The sequence below is a fragment of the Lissotriton vulgaris genome, chromosome 7 (genome assembly GCF_964263255.1).
Source record: "Lissotriton vulgaris chromosome 7, aLisVul1.2, whole genome shotgun sequence".
Taxonomy (NCBI): domain Eukaryota; kingdom Metazoa; phylum Chordata; class Amphibia; order Caudata; family Salamandridae; genus Lissotriton; species Lissotriton vulgaris.
Genome location: NC_141695.1, coordinates 681,396,587 through 681,422,010, shown reverse-complemented (window position 1 = coordinate 681,422,010; position 25,424 = coordinate 681,396,587). Strand labels below are relative to the sequence as shown.

General features: G+C 45.0%; 1 protein-coding gene across 1 annotated transcript in view; it reads right to left on the bottom strand.

Moving 5' to 3' along the window:
• The window catches only part of SUZ12 (SUZ12 polycomb repressive complex 2 subunit), a 910,103-nt gene that overhangs the window by 324,129 nt on the left and 560,550 nt on the right, over positions 1–25,424 (bottom strand). Inside the window, exon 12 of the mRNA XM_086930882.1 lies at positions 5,952–6,095. Within this exon, the coding sequence (XP_086787008.1) occupies positions 5,952–6,095 (144 nt within the window). The remainder of the gene's footprint in view (positions 1–5,951; positions 6,096–25,424) is intronic.

The window sequence follows — 25,424 nt, the reverse complement described above, 5'->3', positions numbered from 1 at the left end:
GCGTCTAGAATACTTCGTATTCGGTGCGTTTCCTGTGCAACTGGCTCTACCCAGATGAAAGATCAATTTTGCCCCCACTACAATAACAAGGCGGAAGGGACGCCTGAGCATGTGCCCGCGCACAATCTCCTGTCCAGTACATAGTGGAAGAAGGAGGGGCCTGGGGGAGGGAGGGAAAGCGCACCATGCGTGTGCTACTGCTGACGCCGCGAGAGACCAGAGGAGCATAGGGTGCTTTTGCATTAATATCAAACATACCTTACACCAGCGGGTCCGTTCACGTGGCCACCCATGAATATTTGAAACATGCCCCTGTACGCCATGCTGCACGGCCGAGGAGCCTGCCTGCCCAAGAAGAGCTACCGGGAGGCGGCCAAGTCGGGTGAGTGGCGGCACTGCCGTGCCTGCGAGCCCCGCGCTCCTCCGACTCAATGCACAGAAGCAAAGCTCCTCATCAGGTTGTGAGTTTAAGAGACGCGACACTGCTAAACAGAACCGTGTGCAGTACCCAACTTTCTAGCGCAGTGCGAGCTTAACTTCAATGCGCAGGGTGTGACGTCACTGCCCTTCGATAAATAGATAAGGGGCGAGGCAGTGCAGAGTCATTACCGTGCCTTAGAACACTGTTTATGGTCCCTGTGTTGCCACTTTAAAAAACCTGAAATTGCATGAGGCTTACGAGTTGCGAGGACGGGAGGGGGACAGGAGATGGGCTCGGCGCGTAACTGTATGTGGTGAATGCGCACGTTCAACGATCCGGCCTGCAGCCAGCGCGTGCCCATCTCCTGTCCCCCTTTAAGCCCTTGAAAGCATAGCCGGCGACTATAGGTCTTGCTGCAACAGCCCTTCGCGCTGCGTCGCAGGTGCGAGACCTAAAAATCAGGTGACGTGCCATGTTTTGCCTCCAAAAACATTGTTTAAATTATGTTTCTAGCAACAAAAGTTACACTTCCATAACATCATGGGCCCTTCAGGATATATTAAGACTACAGTGAAAGTATAATATCTGGCCTTCGAGAATTAGTTAGCCTCTCTCGCAAGTACCTTTCAAACTGATGTCTAATGAACCCAAGCCCCTAGCGAACTGCACTTATAGACGCTACACAAAACTAAGTGCGGACCTCTAACGTGCAGGCCCCCCCCTTTGAGGAATCTTTGTACCGAATACCAAAAGCTTGTTTAGACCCAACTCAATAGGTATCATTTTATCGACCAAGGAAGGATGAAAGGCTGAGTGGGCCGGCCAGGTTTCCAGCCTGCCACCACGAGGTCAAACATAGAATCCTGGAGTGGATTAATTATGCTGGTGGGACTGAGGGTGAGTGAGTCACACAGACCTTAGGTATAAGGGAGCATTTATTTGTTTCTGGGGGTTGTTGGGAAATGCCATCAAGGAGGTATGGGCCTGTCACGCCCAGGGCAACTTTCAATGCATTTCACTGAATAAATTAACCTGCAGCCTACCAACATTGAAGCGCCATACACAGCCATATATAATTCCGCAGGTCCCCCGAATGGCGTGTGCATGCCAGACAGTGACAGCTGAAAGGGTCCCATGCCCTCTTCTCGCGATCAAGTGACCGTGTTTAAGAAAGTGACCATGGCGAGACAGGATTACAGTGGTCTCTCGCCAAGCCGCTGAGAATATCCAGACATTTGAGGCGGTCTCATGAGGGTTACACACATTCACAATACTTACCACACACGTCCTTCTCAAACAGGGAGCATAATGCCAATGCAGAAGGTGGGGCAGAGCAGCAAGTCACATGGCACTCCATGCCCCCCAGGACTCAATGCTCAAACACAGAGACAAACAAGAAATGTGATGGAGGAAATGCTTCAATGAATTCGCCTATTGGTGATTACTCTGGGCACATTCCATCCAACTGTTTTTTGTTCTATGTGCATTTCGGAAGAGGACAGACCATGTACAAATCACTTAGTCCTGCCCCCAAAAGGGTCACCCAGTCTCTATCGTTAGGCCACACCCTTTTGATGACAGCACAGGTATCCCTCTACACATACAGACCTGAAGAGCCTCACATTTGAGATGTAGCTTAGGGCCCTAAAACACAGAAAGCTATGGGGCCCACAACTGGGCATAGACACTCCACCGAGCGCGTCACTCTCAGAAAACTAACCAGAACTAATACAAACCCAATAGGATTCGCCTTGTTGACCTATTTTCGTTGCCAATGGTTTTTGCTGGTGTTGCGAAGCATCAGCCAGATAAAAGAGAGGGGAAAAAGCATTCCTATGTTGCCACCCCTCATTCTATAGATGCGCACATGTAGCATGACGTATGGCTATGTACGACTCCGAACCTGTGACAGCCCACAAAAGGAGGAAGATGCCATTTTCTTTTTTTCCCCCAACATTTACAAAACCAAGATGGCAGACGCCACTTAGATTGATAAATCCAAAAATAAAGAAGACATTTTATTAGTGGAATTTTTTTTTTTATGTGGAATAGCCCAGGCGAGAAGTGGTCGAGGGCAGCAATAGGGCGGATAGCCACGGCAGCAAATGGTGGCCCCAGAGCCTTCCAAAAAATGAAAGTTAAAATCTTTTATGTAATTAGATAGCAGCTGCCGGTAGGATTTGGGGAGAGGGTGGGAAGTGGGTAAAGAGGAAACAGGCAGGGTTATTTTGAGAGGGAAGCAAAACGCAAGAGAAAGCAAGAAAACACATGCACACTCATGGGCTGTTTAATGGAAAAGAAAAAAAGTACTTATTTTATGTGAGGAGAGGTAGGATACAAGTAAGCCAATAAAAATGATGGTGTAAAAATTAAAGTCCAGGAGAGAGACAATCACTAGAAGTTGATGGCAAAACATCAAATAAAAAGCAAGTAAAGTAGATTGAAAATAAAGGAGACTTGTGGTAAGCAGTGGGTGGGCTCTATGCCCACTGCATGTTTTTTTACCATGGTCCATAAGAGCCTTTCACCTAACGATGGCTAAAAGTTGTCTGGTGAGCAAGGCCTAAAAAACATAGAACTGCATACACTATCCACACCTGACTATTTGAGATCTAGAAAAAAGAAAACTTTTTGAGCTGCACAGACATATGTTTCCAGATGAACATGGTGGGGAGACCCACGTTGACCTGATATTGCACAATCCGAGAATGTGAGTAAGTATCTGTGTAAGCTATTCATAATCGACACGCAACATGAGATCTGGGAAAAATAGATCCTTGTCAGCTACTCACTCCGGACATAAAACTTGAATTGCAAATAAAAGTGAAGGTGTAGATGAGCTGTCAAGAATGACACAAATCAACATAAGAAAAACCCAACAAGCGAAATTGACCTACTCACACCCAAGTTGGTGCAGCTGGAAATCTCGATTTTGGATAAAGTAACATTTTTTATTCAAATTAGAAATAGTTATTCTAATGGGTCGTTTTCTCTAAATTATAGAAATGTAGGAAGTAAAATGGACTGCTCCTGTCCGCCTCTTCTGCCTCTTAAACATTGGTATCAATATTAACGTAAAATACTTAAAATGAACGAACCTCAGGTTAAACAGCAAACCTTTAAAATAAACTAAAATATGTTCACCTCATTGAGCTAGGTGCTAGATGATATTTGTAATGAAAAGGACAAAGAACAAAAACGATTTAGTGGTTTGTGAGGTATAAATGAACTCTATTTTAATATCACTACTAGTCCAAAGTGAGGCCAAAGCAATGCTCCCCACCTGCTCTCCAGCATTCTTCACCTTGCCCCCCACCAACTCCCCCGGCCTCGGCCCACATCCTGCCTCATTCCCCCAAAACCCCCTCCTTAGCCCTGAGTGTGCAGTTCTCAGCACCTATGGGTACTTCTCTAGATAAAAGGGAACATCAGCTATAAATGGGTTTATTGATCTAGTAATAAAAGAAAATTAGGTTTTCTGAATAGCTTGCATTTTTCCCTTATCTGTCACCCAGTCTCCGAAAGACCCGAATTTGAGATTTGCCTAAGATGCCACTTTGTGGAATCAATGTCTGACTTTAGATGTTAGGTATGGCAAAGAGACATATATACACATAGCACTACATCTATACGCCGAACTTACATAAAATACACATATAGACAGCAAATAGAAAATATGGATATGTATGAGTTAATCACAGATATGTAAAGGCAGGATACATCACATGCAGATATGTACTTGTGCATCATGGATTGCTCTAGTGTAGGGATATCTGTGACATGATACATTCATGTAAATCACATGCACAGACGCACGACAGGACAGGAGGAGAAAAGATAGGAATGTATAGATTTTAGCCAGATTACATGTAGAGATAGCATGAAGGCAGAAAATCTACATGTGAATTGTAAATAAAATATGAACGGGGGAGTCAAGAAGCAGAGAACATGCCATGGATATGTACAGTTTAACCATAGTTAACATACAAACACAGATAACATACATTTAGGCGATATACACACAGATGTAGACACTGAACATACGAAGATAAATATATGCACAGAGTAGGCAGACAACGTCTACACGCACATTCTAAAGATGCATAGATGGAATATGAATGCATACAGAGGATATTTATGATAACCAATGTAGACGGCACAAGAAGGACATGTAGGCACGAACTGCACACGTGTACGTGTTCCAGGCAGACCCCAATTAAGTGTGCAGAACACCCAAACACAGCATATGCATGACACGTGTGCACACTGGGCAGTGTACAGTTGGTGAGGGTACAAAGGGTGTCCTCTCACTTCTAGGCGCTGTGGTGACAGACTCACCTGCAGATGCCGTGTAGAGCCGTGCCCCCGCTCTCTCTGGGACCCCCGGTTCATGCCTCGTTTACCGCTCCGTTCTTACCAATGAAGCCGCACAGCGGCGCCTGGAGGAGCCACATGGTGCGGGTGGCAGAGAAGGAAGGCGCTGGAAGCGCGGACTTTACCCGAAGGCGTCCGAGCGCTTCACAAAAGGAACAGTAACGATACATGAGGAGAAGATTACAAGTAAACAACACTGGACATGAAATGTGCGCGTGGCTGAAGCGCGAACGCGAAAGTGAAACTGTTTGCTGGCGATGTGCGCATGGCTGTACGTGCGCGTCCACAGACCAGAATCTGCTCGTGCACTGGTCTGTCTCCCTTGGGAGGCATCACGCTGACAAAAAGTCTCGCTGGCGGCAGCGCTTTCGCGCTGCAACGCCAGGCGAGACCTAAAAAGGCACTTGAAAAGGGGAACAAGAAAATGACATAAAAAGTGGGAAAGGAGAAACAGAGGTAGGGTTAATCACGAGGGGAAAGTACTAGGATTTAAAGGTAAAGGCTGAAACAAGTGTAATGAAACTAGGCAAGAGACTGCGATAGAGAACGAAGGGAGAAAGCTAACAGAACTGGGAGAGATATACTACAGAAGAGGCAGGACAGAGATATTGCACTGCAGGTAGTGAAACTAGAGTGTAGGTAGGGTTAGAGAAACTAAGGTACAGGTAGCAACCTTGAATACTGGTGTTAATAGAACCTAATATTCCTCTCCTTGCTTAATAAATAAAAGTCCTGTTACATTGCCACCTTTTTTTCAGTGCTTTTTCAGATATTTGACTATGATATTTGACTATGCTTTAGTGTTGATTTTCAACAAGTATGTGATGTACATAAATAACATCTGAAAATGTCTCCTCCCATGTCAGATTTTTCAGATATCTACAGCAACGTTCCCAATCTTGATAAATTATTCTTTCTACGTTTTAGTAAATTAACCTACATCTTGTTATTGATGGACTAGTTTTCACTTCCGCTATCTGAATCGTCCAAAAGCAGCTTACATGAACGTTGCCATTTATGGAATGAGTAACTAAAATAAAGAGCAGCATCTGAACTGCTATATTTAAAAAACACACACAATGTAAAGTATTCGTGAATGACCACCATTACAATTTGACAAATTTCAGTAACAAAAAAAAAGAACAAAAATACTTACTACATAATTGAATATGAACCTGCTGTGACAGAGTTTAAGGTGTTTAAGTAAACTGTAGAGTTTTCTGCAGTTCAGTGTACACCATGGGCAATGAAAATCATCCCTGGCTTCTGTCTGCTGTCGCGTATTGTTGTTGTATAGGAACTAAGATAGAAAAATAAAGTTGAATAAAATAGGTCAAAGGCAGTAAAACACACTAACTTAATTAATTCATACTGATTAAATGATTTTCTATCTAAAGAAAAATAAATACAATTGAAACTCTGCAGGTCCCGTGATCAAAAAGCGCAAACATTTTAATGGAATTGAATGCTTCATTGCAAGATTCCCTCATGCTTTTCCGGAAACTAAGCTTATTAACTGAAACTACTATGCATAGCTACATAGCCTCAAGTATCATACAGTTTTCCAAACGAACAGGCAGTACCTCTAGTATGGTCAAGTTCAAGGCTATAGAAACAAGCACAATTACAAATATTTAAGAGAGGAAGACTTAAATATTATTGTGGTTCTCTTGCATGGACATTTTTCATAGATTCACCTGGTTGGAATATATCCAGCCATCAGGGTAAGAATGCTCAGTCATTTTAGCATCATATGTTTATATAACTACTAAGTATAGCTAGCCTTAAGGCCGTTGACATTCAACTTTTACTCTGTTCACGCTAATTGTTGAAATCTTCCCGAATTTCAAATATAGCTTTGTGCCACACCATAGCGGTGAAAATAATTATGGTCTACTAATACGTTATTTAGAGCAACTGTACTAATAAACACATTTATTACTACAGAGCATAGATCGAATTAAGAGTTCATTTCTACACTGCAGCAAAAAAACTGTAGAAAAACGTTTTACTGCCTCACAGATTGCATGTAACAGCTACTTTACAAGAAGAAACTACTATTCTAATTGTCATGCTGTCTCTTTATTGTGATTCTACTGCACTGCTCAAATGAAACCTCTTGCATCCTTGTTCAAATATATGTTGTTAAAACAAGTAAACATTAAACAATAAAACAGGATGAACCATATATACATGTCTGTAGAGCATAACACTCATTTACTAAAATTATTGAAGGACCTGCATCACAAGTCACTCACGGCTTCGCCTCTCGAATATCACCGCCCCACCCCTCAATCAAAGGTAAAAAAAAAAAAGAACTTACTTACCTTTAGTAACACTTATCAAGTAGAGACTATATCTAGCCGCAGCACCCTACCTTAAAATAACACCCATGCGTGAGACTAAATCCAGAAATCTTTTGAGCAGTACCTTTGTGCGTCGGTAAGTGGAGTCACAAGGCTCTGCGTCCGATATGCCAGAGTGGTGTGTGCGGTGCCTATATAGGTGCCAACCCCAGCCGCTGACAAATTACTTTTCGCAACCTTTCCATTCTAGAAGCACAGAACCACAAAGTTTGCTTATATACCTGTGTGAAGACACGAAGTACCTTCTAAGTGTTAAAACTATATGGAGAAATCCATTCCAATAGCTGGGAGGATAGGAGGATCTGTAGGTAATTTGCGGCTAGATAGTTACGGTAATAACGTACCTTGTAGAGACTCCAAGTAATATATTCATCTGATAGGGACTTCTAGCCGCAGATGTCTTGCCCTGGAAAAGATACCTAAGCAATACATTTCTGGAGGTGGGCCAGATTTAGGACCAAGAAGTCCTGGAGGACCGAAAGGACAAGTGCCTGTCACGGTGGATCTGTCTGTCCAGCAGTCAGATCCATATTGCTTGGTAAATGTGTGTAGTATTTCACCCATAGAAATGTCCAGGACAGCGACTCTGCATGATAACGCAGTGGTTGCAGCTTTGGCTCTGGTGGAATGAGCACTCAAGCTCTGAATGAGGGCCCTGCTTTTTGGCCAGCGCAGAGCATATTTTAATGCAGAGTACAATCATGAGATCGCCCTTTTCTGCACAGCCTTTCACTCCAGCAAACTCTTACGAAGAGTTTGAGGCGTCCTCCTCCTAAAATCCCTCCTCAAAGGTGTTCTTTAGTACTATCAATGTAGAAAAAAAGCTATTTTTGGGTCTGGTTAATGGAGTCGCTCCTTTTTGGAAGGGTGAAACGGAGCAAAGAAGGTCAGCAGTGTGATGGTCTGGCCGACATGAAAGGGTGTCACAACTTTCGCAGTAAAGAGGCACGAGCTCGCAGAACTAGTTTGTCTAAAAAATGTCCTGTATGGACGTAGACAGAATGTGTGCAGTTCGCTAACCCTCCTGGCTGATTCCATAACCAGTAAAAGGAAAATGCTACTTACCAGTATGCATCTGTTCTTGGCATGTAGAGCTGCAGAGTTGTACTCTTTGCATAGATCGTCACCTGTTGTTGGGCTCGGATGATTGCATGATTTTGTCTTCGAAGTAGTCTTGTAGTCACGACGCTGATGACTCCTTCGGTGGACAGTGCGCATGGGCTTCGGCTCCATCGTTAGAATGTTTTGCCAGTAGGGTTAGATGGAGTAGTGAGAAATAGAAAGTGTTGATGCATGATGTATCTAATTAAGATAATACTGGATCAGAGAGGTATCCGTGGAGGAGGTTGGGCGTGTACAACTCTGCAGCTCTACATGCCAAGAACAGATGCAAAAGTAGCATTTTCCGTTCGAGGCATATGAGCTGCAGATTGTACACTTTGCACAGACTATATAGCAGTATCGTCCTTAGCGGTGGCTACCTCAATCTGTTTCAGTAGTTTGAAAAAGTGTTTTTAATACAGCCTGGCTCACACTAGCTTGTTGTTTTGCTTGCACATCTTCACAATAGTGTTTTGTGAAGGTGTGTGGAGTGGCCCAAGTTGCTGCTCTGCATATGTCATCTAGGGAAAGGTTCCCTAAGAATGCCATAGATGCCCCTAGTTTACGGGTTGAATGAGCCCTAGTGGAATGGTTAATGTGCATTTGGCTTTAAGGTAGCATATTTGTATGCATTTCACAATCCACCTGGCAATTCCTGTTTTAGATATAGGATTGCCCTTTGTGGGTTGGGGAGAAAGCTATGAAAAGTTGTTTGGTTTTCCTAAAGGGTTTTGTTCTTTCGTAATAGAGCAATGCCATTTAAAAAAACAAGAGTGTGTAGCGCTCTTTCTGCCACTGAGTCTGGTTGAGGGAAGAATACTGGTAGTTCAACAGACTGGTTTAGATGGAAGGCAGACACTACTTGTATTGTGTGCTATTCAATTAGGCTGTGGACATACAGTAAGGTATGCTCCGTTTCACAATGTACCCTATTCCAAAGGCCATTGTAAATGAGCTGTGATAGAAGTTTCACTGTAAATAGTGAACTGTTGAAATTATCGTGGAAATTGAGAGCCTGTTTCCCAATTGTTTGCATCCACATGGCTTTTGAATATGAGCTTTTGTTTGAGTTTTTTTTTAAAATACAAAGCTGCATGTAGGTTTATGCTCCTCTTCGGGTGCTCTACAATCTTAGCCAAAAATCCATTAAGGGAAGAGATCACTATAGTTTACCAGAAAAGGCACAGCTTTCTAGTTTTATAATAGAACTATTATAAAAGTTAAATCCGCCAGTTTGACTTTTAATATTGCTGTTAATTTTTGTAATTCAGTGCTCGTATCTGAAGTTTGTATATTGTACCAAAGTAACTATTTGCAGAGAACTTGATTTGTGTTGGGACAACTTTACATTTGTCTCTTATGCTCATACTTGCTGCTCTGTCAGTATACTCATTGTTTTATTTTATTATTGCTTTAACATTTCTCGTTTTAATCAATAAGGTTTATTTTTCTCCATGCATGGTCAGCATTCTTCACACATACTTTGTCCATTTTTCAATCTGGCCCAAGCAAATTTGCACCTGTGTCTCAGACACCTGTCCATTCTCTACCTCCTCAATTTGCTTTACTTAAGCTCCAGCATGCTACGCAACTCTCATTTATCATCCTTCTACTCACATGGTCCAGAAACACCTCAATTTACCGCTGGCCCCACATCCGTTGTCAAGAGGTCCTCCCCAGATTAATAAGTTTTAGAAGCATTCTTTGCCACCAGAGTGGACCACAGATTATTAAAAGAATATTTTGTAAAAACATTTTTATGCCCCCAAAATGTGTTCCTCCTTTTTACCAGAGTTTTCTGAACCATTATTTCACGGAAAATGCCATTCTTTAAATATGAAGCTTAACTGGCAGTTTGGTGTAGCCAGAGTTATTGGTTTCAAGTTTTGTGTGTTTTATGCCAAAAGTTAGCAACTAATTGGCATTTCATGTTTTTTTTGTATAGGTCATCTGAATATGTAGCAGGGCAGCCAAATCTATGGCACTATGAACACTTGGAACAGCGTAGATTAGAATTTGAAACTATATGCCAGACTCCATGTGACAAAACAACAGAAACCTGCTGCTTTTGAAAAGCGACTTGGTTTGAACTAAAAATATTGTGTACTTTGATCAGACACATCTCAATGAGAGTGCTGCACAACTTTCTCTCGCACGTTATCTTCTGGGCCATATTTGTGCCAGGATAACAATTGGTGGTAAAGAGGAGATGGGTTATGGACTCCCCCCTGCCATCACCTACCCAGCCGGACTTTGGGCAGATCTTCCCTTCGTCTCTACGTCCTACCTTCCTCCTACCCCTTTACCCTATCCCTATACCCTTCCTTGCACCATTCACCTTGTCCCCTATGTTCTTTAAATGTTTTTCTTGATACTTATATCATTTTTAACTGATGTAAATTGCAACAATATTGTTCCTCATGTAAAGCGCTCTGTTTCCTTCGGGTTTAGCCAGCGCTATATAATAACTCATTAATTTAAATTTGTTCCCATTAGTACTCTTTCTCTTTGGCTACTTCCCTAGCTCCTGTCCCCTCTCCCCTGAATCTCTCACCTTGCCTGCTAGTCTGCTTAGCCCACTGTCCTTTGTGCCCTTTGACTAAGCACTCCTTCCCTTGTTGGGGAAAGATCCAATATTTACACTCTGCAAACCTGCTGAGAGACTCCACTGTGCCAAGGGAGCCACTCACAGCTGAGGTATGGTATGGCACCCCTTGTCAAAGCACTCCCTCTCCCCTTTTTGGGGAAAGATCCAGTATGTAGTGCTTGGAGTCTCAGAGACCCCTCAGAGAGTACACTACATAAAGGGAACCTCCCACAACAGAGGTAGAGAAGTGATACCACTTCCAATGGGATCACAGCTTACTGGACTTTGGACGCTGCTTTGACTTGTCTACTGGTTTGTTTCCCCGTCGCCCTTCCCCTCCTCTTTCCATGCTGTGTCGGTCACCCTCCTCTTCTCTTTCCCCCCTTATTACCCCTCCCCTGAATCTTTCCCCTTGCCTGCTTTTCCCCTTCGTATTTGTGCTTATTGTTTTATCACGACCTTACAAGTAACTATGTTGCCATGCTCTAATAATGGTGTAACCTTTGTAACGATGTAACCTGTAACTATGATCTGATGCTCATGTAAAGTGCTCCGATACCTCCGGGTCTAGCCAGCGCTATATAAAACCTTTAAAATAAAAAATTAAAATAAAAAAAAAAATGTTCGATTTGTTCTAAGAGCCACTTTATTATGAAGAATTTGTAAAAATGGTTCTTGTATGGTTAACGCCTGGAGTTCGCTCACTTCTGAGAGAGGTGATGGCAACTAAAAACGCCACTTTCCAAGTAAGGTACTGTAGTTCACATTTGTGTAGAGGTTCAAATGGAGGGCACATTAGTCTAGTAAGGATTATATTGAGATTCCACACTGGGGAGGGTGGAGCTCTTGGCGGAATTATTCTTTTAAGCCCTTCCATAAAAGTTTTTATTGGGGGAACGCTAAACAACAACAGATGTTGTCTGTATTGCAAGTAGGCTGCTATGGCAGCTAGATGTAATCTCATGGATATATACGCTAGGTAAATTGTAGTAGACGCAAAAGGTAAACGAAGATGTTTTGAATAATAGCATCTACCGGGTCAATTTTATTGTGGGAGCAATAAATGACAAACCTTTCCCATTTTGCAGCGTAGCACGCTCTTGTTGTAAGGCGTCTAGCTTCTTTGATAATGTTCATACATTCTTGTGGAAGATTGAGGTATCCAAACTCTAGGATTTCAGAAGCCAGATCGCCAGGTTGAACTGATTGGGATCTGGGTGTCTTATCTCTCCATGGTTCTGAGTGAGAAACTTGGGAGAGAGGTACAGCTTTTGATGTGGTACTACTGATAGCTGCAACAGAGTTGTGAACCATGGTTGCCTTGCCCATGTTGGAGCAACTAGGATCATTGTAATGGAATGCTGTTGAAGCTTCCTCACTAGCAACGGAATGAGTGGGAGAGGCGGAAAAGCGTAAGCAAATTTGCCTGACCAATTCATCCATAGCGCATTGCCTTTGGACAATGGGTGTGGATACCTGGATGAGAAGTTTGGGCATTTTGTGTTTTTTTGTGTGGCGAACAGATCTATGTCTGGGCGTCCCCACATGTGAAAGAATGGAAGAAGAACTTGAGGACGAAGTTCCCATTCGAGGATCTGTTGTGTTTGACGACTGAGCAGATCCGCTATTTGATTGTGTACTCCTGGTAGATGTTCTGCTATGAGGTATATATTTCATGGAATGGCCCACCTCCAGATGCTTTGTGCTAGACAGGATAACTGGAGAGTGTGTACCCCCTCCCTCCCCTCTTTTTGAATGCAATACATTGCTGTCTTGTTGTCTGTAAGGATTAGGACAGCTTTGTTGAGGGGTTGTGACTGAAACGACTCTAGCATTAGAGATATTACTAACAATTCCATGTAGTTGATGTGGTATCGTTTTTGTTGAGGTCCATTACCCTTGAGTGGTATGGTTTTTGAGATGTGCTCCCTAGCCGGTGAGCTACGCATCTGTTGTTGGCACTAGCTGTTAAAGTGGCTCGAGGAACGACCGCCCTTTGGCAAGATTTTTTGTGGTCCACCACTGCAGAGCGCGGTTGTCCACCAACACCAGATCTGTTAGATGACCTTGAGCCTGGTTCCACTGATGTGCTAGACATTCCTGTAATGGGCGCATTTGTAGTCTTGCATGAAGGACGAGAAGAATGCATGATGTCATTATTCCTATTAGTTGCATGAACACTCTTGCTGGTAGAGTGTGTTGTGGTTGAAATGTTTAAACTAGTGTTTGCATAGCGTATTCACTGTTGCCCCTAGATATTGTTGCATTGTAGACGGTTGGAGATGGGATTTGGCTAGATTTACTGTGAATCCCAGACTGTGAAGCAACTGTAGTGTTTGAAGTGTGTGTTGAACATAGCTGTTTAGGGAGTTTGCCTTTATGAGCCAATCGTCTAGGTAGGGAAAGACATGAATTTGTTGTCTTTTGAGATGGGTTGCAACGACTGCGAGGCATTTAGGGAAGACCCTGGGTGCTGTGGTGACTCCGAATGGGAGCACCTTGAACTGGTAGTGTTGGCCATCTACCACAAATCTGAGATACTTCCTGTGAGCGGGATGTATTGGAATGTGGAAATAGACGTCTTTTAGATTTATAGTGGAGAGAAAGTCGCCTTGCTGAAGTAGTGGAAGCACTTTTTGTAACATGACCATGTGGAAATGGTATGCCTGAAGGTAAAAGTTTAGCGGTCTGAGGTCCAGTATTGGCCTTAGAGAGCAATTCTTTTTTGGGATTAGGAAATAAAGGGAGTAAACTCCTGTCCCTTGATGAAGTAGAGGAACTGGCTTTATTGCATCTTTTTGTAACATTGACAAGACTTCTTGTTTGAGTAGCGTTGGATGGTCTAATGACATTGGACACTGTCTTGAGGAATGTTGGGGGGTGTAGGAGTGAGTTCCAGACAATAACCATACTGGATAATTTGTCTTACCCACCTGTCTGTTGTTATGGAATTCCAGACAGGTAGGAACTGTGAGATGCGTCCCCCGACAGGAGTGGGATGATTGGAGGGAAGCGTAGGGAAGTCACTGTTTATTGGTAGGGGAGCTGCGGGTGTTACCTCTGCCTCTACCCTTATTGTTGTTACATCTGTAACCTCCTCTATTGTATCCCCTAGAAAAGGAGCCCTGGTTGGGACTTTTATCGGACAATGTAGGGTGTTCTGATGTGTTAGATTTGGAACCTGCTCTATAAAAGGAATGCCGAAAAGAACCTCTGGTAGATAGTGACTGTAAGGCCCCCATTGACTTTGCTGTTTCTGTGTCTTTTTCTAAAGATGCATCAATTGTAGGTCCAAAAAGGTGCTCTTGATCAAATGGTTGATTCAGGATTGTATTTTGCACCTCTTGCTTAAAACCAGACACCCTAAGCCAGGCGTGTCTACGTAGCAGAAAACTATTATTTATATAGCACGTGACGCAGTGGCTGCTGCGTCTAGTGCACATTTAAATGAGGTATTAGTAATTAGTTTCCCTTCTTGTATAAGGTCATTAGCTTTGTCCTTCTATTCTGGTGGCAAACGTTGAATGAGCTTCTCTAGCTCTTCATAGTGAGCTCTGCCATATCTTGCTTGAAGGGCTTGTGTGTTTGCTATTTTCCATGAATTAGCAGCCTGAGACACCATACGTTTGCCTGATGCGTCTAACAACTTAGATTTCTTGTCAGGAGGTGGTGTGTCGCCTGATCCTTGGGAGTTTGCCCTTTTACGTGCATTGGCTACTACTAATGAATCTAAGGGAAGTTGGCCTTAATGCAGATAGGGTCACCAGGAGCTGCTTTGTATTTTTATCAACCCTGGGGTTAAGAACCATAGCTCTGACTGGGTCTTTAAACCTGTTTGAGAAGGCCTTGTAGTATGGGAAAGACTGGAGTAGATTGTTGTGGTTCTGCAAAAGTTTCCAATAAAACATCTTCCTCTACAGGGTCCGAATGAAGTTTAACTTTATGATATACTCTAGCTGTGCAAACCCCACATTATCATCTGGTGTGGATGGTTTTGAGGGGTAGAAATCCAGATCATTTGTTAGATCAGGATCAATGTTACAATCATGCCAAGGGTCTGGCTCCTGTCGTGAATTATCAGGACTTAATGGCATTACATCCTCATCTAATTCTCCAAGTCCCTGTGAATTGTCACGATCCTGTAAATCTGGAGGGTGTGGTGGTGAAATTAGCAAGTTAGGGTTAACAGGTAGTGGATGTGTAGGTGGTGGTGAAGTGTTAGTAGCTATATGAATTTTCTTTGGAGGAACTGGATTTTGGGGTAAATGTTCTGGTTTCCTCTTTGTAGGTGGCTTGGTGACTATATGACCAGTCCTTGGGTGAATAAATATATTAGTCTGCTTTGGATCTGGTAAGAAAAGCTCTTCGGACTCCACAAACTTGCTTGGTGTCGAAGATTTGTCTTTAGGAGCTGCTTTTGGATGTTTTGGGACATTGTCCGGTACAGCAGCTTCGCTTGGTTCCGATGTTTTTGGTATCTTGTGTTTTGATGGTACCAAAGTCTTTTCTATATGCTTCGGTGCCGAATGTTTTTCAGTTTGCTTCGGGACCAAAGTTTTATCCATTTTTTTTGGTGCCGGTGGTTTACCTGGCTGCTTTGGCGTCTATGCTTTATCGACCTGCTTTGGCGCCGATGAGTCTTTTATAGATTTCGGTACAGACGGAAGAGGGCATGGCAACTCGGCTTGCTGGGCCTTTAGTGCTGAGGGTGTTTTTTTGGCACCAGATGGTTGGCAGGAGCAGGATGGCTTTTGTCTGTCTTTCGGTGCCGGGCCCAAGGGTGGAGCGTTCCAAGTCTTAGTACGGTGTGAACATGAGACCGAAAGCGAAGGTGTTACCGGTGCCATTGGTGTTGCCTGGCCCGGGGTTTCAGTACTCACGTCCCTTTGAGCTGGAGTGATGTCATCATCGGCGTCGGAGACATCTGCTTCGGAGCAAAGGATTTCGTCTGGCTCCGGAAGGTTATCGGGACCTGGACTGAAGATATCCGGAATGGAGCCTGTGCCTCGCTGCAGGTCTCGGCGTTGAGCTCGACGATCCTGGATAGTCTTTTTTTGATTTAAAAGAAAGGCAGGCTTCACAATTGCCCTCGATGTTCTGGAGAGAGGCACAAATTGCAGACAGGATGGAGGTCCGAATGTGGACATTTAGCACCACACTGTGGACATTTTTTAAATGGAGTCCTTTCCATCGACGTCCCTCTCTATCGGCGCGGGTAGGCCCAAAGGCCCGCGTCGAGGTTCGCAGGAGTTTGAGTAATGGAATCTGTTGAGGCTGCACGTTGAAGGCACGCAATTGAGACAATACTGTTGGTGATTGTGATTGCGTGGCGAAGGGATTTGGAAAACGATTCCGATCCGGAGCGCAGAAAGTCTCATCCAAACCCGATGGCGGAAAAAATACAATCTGACGATGGAGCCGAATCCCATGCGCACTGTCCACCGAAGGAGGAGTCACCTGCCTCGTGACTACAAGACTTCTTCAAAGACAACAACAACATGCAATCATCCAAGCCCAACACCAGATGGCGATCTATGCAAAGTGTACAATCTGCAGCTCATATGCCTCGAACATTGAGTTTTTATGGTAAGAAAGCAGAAAAGGCTGTTGTGGAGAGGCTCAAAGGGCGCACACATCAAGAAGGTTAATATCAGATTAAAATCCCATGGGCCATGATGAAGGTTATTAGAGGGATCAGATGATGTAGAACTTTTAGGAACTGAGTCAGAACAGGTGACCTAAAAAGGAGGGCTGTTCCAGCAAACACAAAAACTCTGATATGGCCGAAAGAAACCCTTTCACTGCACACAAAGCAAAGTCTTCCCGGACTAATGAAAGAACAAGTAACAAGTTCTGTTACAGAGGTGCAGAAAGGGGAATGTATCTTTTTGGTAGTGCATGAAGTCACAAATTTGTCACAACAGGTGTATACATTTTTGATCGAGGGACGCCTGGCTGCTAGAATGATATTACAGACTCCAGCAGGGAAGATCATAAAGTTTCAATTGCCGCCAGGTAATATCTTTGCATGAAGGTGGAGTGTGCGCAGTTGCCCGTGTTGCGAAAGTAGATCCACTCCCGAAAGGGCACCTGATCTTAGGACAGATGCTCATGCTTAGGAGTTGGGATACCATAACCTCCTCGCCCAATCTGGGGCCACAAGAATGAATTGGGCCCGGTCATTCCTGATATTCTTGAAATCTCTGGGCAGGAGTAGGTTTGGTGTAAAAGAGTACAGGAGGCTGAGCTCTACTCAAAATAAAAGGCATCTCAGAGTGGGAGTCGCCTTGGAAACTCTAGCGCACACAATACTGACACTGCAGTTCTCCAAGGTGGCGAATAAATCTAACCAAGGTTCTCCCCAATCTCTGAAGATACCTTGCCACACCTTTGGATGGAGCTGCCATACATGATATACATGAAACCGGTCCTGGGAAGCTTGTTTCCGGTCCAGGGAAGGCATGGCTTGGCAGTTCGGGCTGGACTGTTCCCATGAGGCACAGGGTCAGACTGATTTGCATATGGCCATGTCTGAACTGGGGTGGCAGAGTGGGCTAAAGAACGGTGATGGATTAAACCCAGATCTGTTGACTGGGTGTGAGTGTTTGATTGGTTCAGATGCTCAGTCCATCACCACCCCCTTTTGTACCACATACATGATATACTAGGCATTGACAGCTAACTGGTGCTCATAGAGCTCACCAGATCTTGAACCACCAGGGAAATGCCCAGATGTTCCAGTCATATCTAGAAGAGCAGGGCATCGACACAGGATCCACAAGCCCAACAGCGCCGATTGTTTCAATATAACATGGAGGTGGTGTTGTCCGTGAACACCCGAACGAGCCTTGTCTTGATAGAAGGAAGAAAGGCTTTCAATGCCAGTAGGATCACTCTCAGCTCTGACAGATTAATGTGGAGCTGAGATTCCGCTGGAGTTCAGAGTCCTCTGATCTTCACCTCCACCAGATGGCCATCGCAGCTCAAGAATGACACATCTGTCACTTCAACCAGCTCTGCATGCCACAGGATCAGAGACTGCGGCTAACCCAATCGTGATTTGTCAGCCACCACTGCAGTGCTTTTGCCGATTCCGAGCTAGATTGGAGAGATTCTCCTGATGCTGTGCCCACTGCAGAGCCCACATACCCCAGCAGACATGCGCCACCAACAGGAGGCCATGAGGCCCAGTGGTCTCAGAGTCAGGCTCACCAAAATCCAGGATAGAGGTTGAAAAATCAGAATCATGAACTGAATATACTGGAAGCACTGTGCCTGGGGATAGGCCTGTCAAACTGAACTACATACAGAACAGCTGTGATGAAAGGGAGCATCTGAGAGAGGAGGTCAGTCGTAGTCTGGAGGTGGGAGACGACTGCCTGGGGCGAATCATCGAGGTAGGGGAAGACTGGAACCCCCTATCTCAGCAGGAGGCTGCGACCACTGCGATCACCTTGATGAACAACCAAGGGGCACTGGTGAGACCAAAAGATAGCACAGCAAACTGATCATGCTCGTAGCCCACTGTAGCGTCTGGCATCATCTTGTTGGCTCCTTTGGCTAAAGGAGCCCAATGTGAGCAGGGATAGGTGGTTCTCCACTGAACAATTTGTAGTACCCACTTTTCCAACATTATGGTCTGCTAGTGGGGAAGATGATGATGAAGTACTTGTAATGGTGCAAGAGCAAACTGAAGTGATTTGCAGTCTGTGACGGGGGGGGGGGGGGATACAGGAATGGACACAGTTGGTAGCCCCTATCATAGCCATTGAAGGTAGAATGGGGTTGTATTGGGGCCATGGAGACCCCCCCCCCCCCCAAAAGGACTTAGCAGTGGCTTGGTTTTCTTTGATGCGCTCCACCTCTGAATCTGCCTCGTCTCTGAAGAGAAGGTGTCAAAGTGCATTTCCATAAAGGATGGCTGGACAGCGCCCAAAAAGCCAATTGATCTCAGCTAGGCATGGGGTCTGAGTGCCACTGACGACGGAATCACTCTGTCTAGCAAGTCAGTCATATCCATCCTGTAGCAAATGGTGAACTTTGCGGCATTCCTACCATCAGCAATAGAATGTGACAGTACAGCTCTGACCTCCTCCGAGACCACGGGCAGCATTCGCACAACTTAATTCCAAACCGTGTGGGTGTATCTGTTCAAAAGTGTGGTGTTCACTGACTGAAGTGCTCACCAACTGCAGTGCAAGGCTGGCATAGGAGAACATCCTCATCCCACAGGTGTCCAGGCCCTTGGATTCCCTATCCAATGGTGTAGTAAGGAACGTGTCTTAATGTACCTTCTATGTGGAAGTCTAGACAATCAGACTCTCCTGGGTGGGGTGCTGTGTGAGAAAAACTGGGTTTCCAGGAGCAGGGCAGTGGCAGCAGGCAGTTGTCCTGTGCACAGGTGCACTTGTGCATGGATTTGTTACAAGGGAGCAGAGGTTCTGAGGGGCGACTCCCAGTTGAAGCACCTCTGCCACAAAGGGCAGCGCAAGTTCTAGGACCTCAACCATCCTTATCACCACCATAGAAAATGAAACACCTTCCTCTGTAGCCACACTAGGAGAGCCCAGACCATTCTGGGGAGGTGTCCAGACCACTGGTATCCGCCAGTTCCTCATACCAGTTGTCTTCTGCCTGAACTAGGGGGATGGTGTATACCATAAGGATCCTTAGACCCTACCCAATCATACGGCTCTACAACTCTGTAGGAAAAAGGGGGCACTGCTCCGACTTGGAAGGTCAAGTTCTGGCCGGTCCTGGAATCAATGCCTATCTGGCTCAGAATCTGATCTGATTATGGGGTCATTGGCACCGTGGGGCAGTGGTGGCTCCAGGAATTACTCCACTGGAATGGGCTCTAAGGAAAGTCACGATCGCATAATCAGTCGTCCTACACCCAGAACCGGATCCAAGGGGCCAGACTGCAGATATCCACTGGACGCACCTTCCGAATCCATGTGGCCCGAGGACATGACAGAGGTTGGCCCACCCAAAAATTATGTGCATAGACTCCTAAAATTCTCATTGTTGGGCAAGTCTCGCTCTGGGTCCAGGAAACTAGGAGAGGAGTGGAGCAGACCCAGAGGTAGACTGTGTGGGATCAGGGGATAGAGTGATGTTGTTCCAGAGCCTCCTACGAAGATTTGGACCGGCGCGGTTAAGTCGAATGGTGGTTTGACTTTCTGGATTTTTTGCAAGACAACTTTGAGAAGGATGATGACTGCCTGGAGCTACTCTGTAAACAGACCAGGGGTTTTCTACGCTGCCAGGACCTGGAGCGTCATTGAGACTAACAGTGTTGGGCAACAAGGAGCTCCAAGGAGTGCTCACTCAGCTCCTTGGGGTTTATTAAGAGGCAGTCGTGGGCCGGCTCCAAGCACCAAAGGCATACCAGATGGATGTCTGTCACAGACATCTGTCTGTGACAGGAACACAGGGCTTGAACCCCGCCATTTCTTATGGGGACGTGATGGGAAACTATCTTACCGGGAAATTTGGGCTAGAAAGTTACTCACTTATAAAGCTCTCATCATGGTATTCATAAACAGAAAAAAATCAGCACCTTTGCTATGTCAGAACACAAATTTGTAAAGAAAGCAAGCTTATGAGATATTTGTTTTTTCGAAAAACATTTAATCAAAGAAATATTTTCCCTTCAGTGAACTCCATTCATCAAAACTAAAACAAGGTTTGAAGATAGCCCCCACGGTGCAAACTTTCCAAAACACCCACCTATCAATGTTCTAAAGTGGGGCACACCTTCCTCTCTCTACTATAAGCAAGTAGTTGCGTCGTACAGTAAAAGAACAAAAATAAAAAAATGTAGCAGTGGAAGCACTTCAATATTAAATTTACATTATCAGCAAACCTCTGATGATAAACTGTTCTGTGTAATATGGTCTCAGATATCTATTACTTTCAGGGTAAATTTGCATCAACCTGCACTCTCACATCCATAACTAGGTGCATTAGATCATTCCATATTTTAAAGAGTCTACCAGCCTCTACTTTTCAGGTTCTTAATATAATCATGAAAGCATTCAGTTATAATTTGCACTAATGACTAAGCAATGCATAGGGGTTATGTGAAACCCCCCAAAAAGGAATCCATAAAGCATTTCTTCACCTTAAGGCCCACAGTTTAATCAAATATGTACAACAGACACCTTCAAAACTTCTGTACAGCATCTGTATAAAAAAAACCTTGCATACGACACCAGCAGCAGGGATTAAGCTCTATCATGTGACTAGGATCCAGTAAATTCCATGATCCAGTTGGCAAATAAGTCACCTAGAGGGTCCTGCATACATTCCTGCAAAAAACAAGCTTAAGTGTCATCAAGAATCTGGGCCGTCAATTTTAAGTTGTTGGAAAGCCAAAGCATAAGTGGTAACATGCCTACACTTGCCCCCAAAAATACTATTTAAATGAGAATTCCACTCATATGTCCTCTAGACGGACATAAAACAATGATGTAATGTTAGACTTGGCATCTTTTGCCGTGTTTCCCCTGAGTTTTTGCTTTCTGACCTCCCGATTTTGACTCTGTTTTTGCTGGCGTAGTGTTTCTGCACACTTTTCTCACTGCTGATCATTGGTAAAGTGCAGGTAAATTGTGTTACGGATTGGTGTTTCCATGATTGGATATTGGATTTACTTGTTAGTCCTTAGTAAAGTGCACTGAGTGTGCCAGCGCCTGTGAATCAATTGCTACTAGTGGGCCTGCAGCACTGATTGTGCCACCCACGTGAGTAGCCCTGAAAAGGTAACCCAGACCCACCATTGCGGAGTCGGCGCGCAGTTTGTAAATCCCATGTCAACTTGGCCAGTGAGCACACCTGCCAGTCCCTCACCTTCCCGTTTCTTAAATGTCAGAGGTAGGCCCAAGGTACCCCTGTGGGCTGGGTGCAGTGTATGTGAAAGGTAGGACCAGCCTTGGAGTGTGTGGCATGTCCTGATAGCGAATTAAGGCCAATTTAGTTTTTCGCTATTGCAAAGCTACGTGTTCCCATTTGACAGAATGGGGAGTTTGTTTATAACATCTTATAAACATAACTGGTCCTGGGAATTAGGTGGGAAAATAAAGTTTAGTATGCCTGAACTCAGAATCTAAAGATGCATCTTTTAGTAAAGGTGAGTTTTACATTCTCTGTTTGAAAATACCACTTTTAGAAAGTAGGTATTTTCTTGCTCAGTCATCCCGTGTGCCTCTGCTGGAATGTGGATTGCCAGTCTGGGTTTTGGATGACAAAAGGCTGCAGAGCAGGAGTGGCTCCAGATAGTCTAGGTGGGTCAGGAAAGGGCTGATTAGACCTGGCCTGCAATTAGGGAACGGGGAGGAGATTTCCTTGCACCTCAAAGGGCCTGGTCTGCCTCTGACCATGCCGTCTCCACCTCCTGCCAGGAAATCACACCAGAGAAAACAGAACCGCGACCTATGGGCTCAGTACTCCGCACCGCCTCGCTTCACGACGACCCTGCATTTCTAAAATGTACTGTTTGCGGGTCTTCCCGACACCATAGCTGGCCAGCGACGCCGCGGTCAGCCAGAACTGTTTGGATTTGTTTGTTCACGACCCCGTGATGGCCCCGGACGGAGAGATCGACTTCAAGGAACTGTTTTTCACAGTTATTTTTATAGCTGAAGATTTCTAAGAACCGAATTGTGGATTTTTATCATTTTTGGTCTTGTCTTAAGTATATAAAAATATTGGATATTTTTCTGAACTGGTGTGGTGTCCTTTTGTAGTGCTTACACTGGATAACTGTTGGTTATGTGCAAATGCTTTAAACACTGCCTCTAAGATAAGCCTGATTGCTAGTGCCAAGCTACCAAGGGGGTGAGCAGGTGTTATTTTAGAAGTGTAACTCCCTCATCCTGACTAGAGTGGTGGTTTCTGCCTAGCTTTGGCACATGCCCTAGCCTACCAAAAATCCCATTTCTAACATTAGTGAGAGCATTTACAGATGTCTCAACTTAGCAGACCAAACTTAGAGAAGATACAGACTAACAAAGGAGACTGTTTAGACAGGGTTTTACGAAATCCACACTTTTGTCATTCGTGTCTTTCAAATCTTGCTAATGTCTCAAATGCCACACATCTCTCAAATGTTCAAGCACCTAGTTGGGTTAATTTACTCTTGGATTGTCTACGAATGAATTTGTTCAAGGTCCTGAAAGATCCCTCAGACTAACTGTTGAACATTTGTATTAGCTTTGCCAGAAAGCCTACCAACATGCACAGTTTGATAACGAGGACATTCAGGTAATAGACTATTACCTCACGTCCTCATGATCTAATTAAATCATGTAATGCCTAATTGGTGGTTTTGAGAGTGTAGTGCAGTTTGGTACAAAGGTTACACCGTGAGTAATAGACATCCAAGACCACATTAGGCAGAACAGTTACCATTAATATAACATTTCTAAGTTTCCACTGTTACATTTGTTTTGTTTTACAGTCAGCCTAATTATCCTAGGCCAGTCAACATTGAGGACAATTTCTTAAAATGTCTGTAGTAACTGATAAAGGGATGGTATTAAAGCGGTAGTGTATCTGTGGTAGTGAGACCATACTGAAGCAATATATTCAATACATCTATGTATTTCCAAAAATTGGTGTGAGAAGTTGGCCTGATATGTAGTGCTCACTATTCTAGTGATCACTGTGTATCATTCCAAACGACCCTTATTGATGCTTGGTTGTAAGTCAACCTGTTAGACCAGCTATCCTAGTAGCATGGACAAGAGCAGTCTTTAGGCTAAACTCTAGAGGGCGTATTAAGCCAGCTGTTATACCATCACATATACCCCTTGAACACCAAGTGAAAGGACACCACACACGTTGTTATGAAAATAAAAGGACATTTATTTAGAACACAACAGCCCTGGACTGTTTATGAGGACAGGGCGCTAAGCACAATACAAAGCTCTTAAAGAATTTCTGAAAGTCGCACAATTTACACAAATGCCCGAGGGGCACGGAAAACCATATACTACAAAAGTGGAATGCGAAATACTAGCAGGTAAGTAACTAGTCTCAAAGGCTTTAGGATCGCTAGGACTGGACTACTGAACCTTCAGATTACGAGCAGGAGGCCTAGGGAGATCGGGTGCAGGGTGTGCACTCTCACGCGGGATGCGGGACAAAGTCTATGGATGCTAGATTTCGTAAAGTTAGTGTTATCGGACGAATCCGACTAGGTAGAGCTGAAACGAAAAAGGATCTGGACACGTAGATAGTTAAGCTATGCTGGAGCACCGAAATGCTCAGGTTACCTAGCCCAGGGGCTGCGGCTGCATAGGGCTGAAAAGACGTCGGGAATCCTCGTTGCAGTCTATGGAGCCTGAAAGAAGAAGTTGCTGGCAGGCGACCAGTGATGAAGTTCGATGTGATCCAAGCCTGGATCGATGATGGAGGATACCTGTAAGCAGAGGGGACCGTGAGGGCCAGTTCTGAATCACTAGCCAGTGATTAAATGGGCACCAGGATGGCACCGGACGAAGTCACCTCGACCAGGTGAGTGGGCGACGCTGGGCTCTGCAGTCTCTCGGACCAGGAGGCGTTGTCGGCGACCAGGATGGAGGTGCGAGCTGTCCCACGAAGGTATCTGCTGTCGACGTCGCTGGACCCAGGATTGGGGCAACAAGTCTTGGCAAATGCAAGCCCACGCGGTGGACTCAAAATGGCGTCTGGAGTGGACCAGGAGGGTCCGGGGTGCTCCTCTGTTGGAGGGGAGCAAGGGCCAGTCTGGAGAAACCAGACCAGCGATGGAGATGTCGTTGTTCGTCGTCAAGAGGGCTACAAGCCAGCAGGCAAGTGGCCGGACAACGCGGTGGGCAGCAAAGAGCAGAAGGGCCCCACGCAGATCTCGTGGATGCTGGGGGGCTGGACTTCGGTGCTGGAGCTGCTCAGGGTTAGGGCTTCTCAAACCCCAAAGCACTCACTCGAGGATCCCTCGGCGGTCGTGCTGGATAAGCTTAGTGCAGTTCTGAAGATGGCCGGTCCCTCAAGGTCTAGTCACACCCACGAATCTCAGCGTGGCTGATGATGCAGGTAGAGGTCAGAGGTGCCAGGGATACCGGGTCTCGTCGTGCTGGTCGGTCTGGTTCCGGAGGAAGGACGTGCAGCAAACCGCAGGTTACTTATTTGGTGCCCGCAGATGTAGGGTGACTACTCCTTAGTCACAAGGGAGAAATCTTAGGAAGAAGTCTTGAGTTCCTTTCGTAGAAAGTAGTTTCAGGATTCAAAGATGATCTAATTTGGAAGGGTCCCCGCTCCCACCTTTATACTAAAGAAAGGGGCTGTTACGGGACTAGGTCCTGCCCATGGGTGGGACCAGGAAGGGGGGTGGTTACACCCCTCTCCCATGCCGGACTTTCCCCAGCTCAGGGGCTGGTGTGTCCCTGGAACTGGTTCTAGCCGGCAGATGCACAGTGAGCACCGGGGTGCCACTTGCAGTCACCTTCCTATTCAGCCCTGCCTACCCAGGATACACAAAACCCTGTCTGGGATGGTGCTAGCAACGCCCCTGACAGGAAACCCTTTGTCCAAGCTCTCCTCGCTGGAAGGA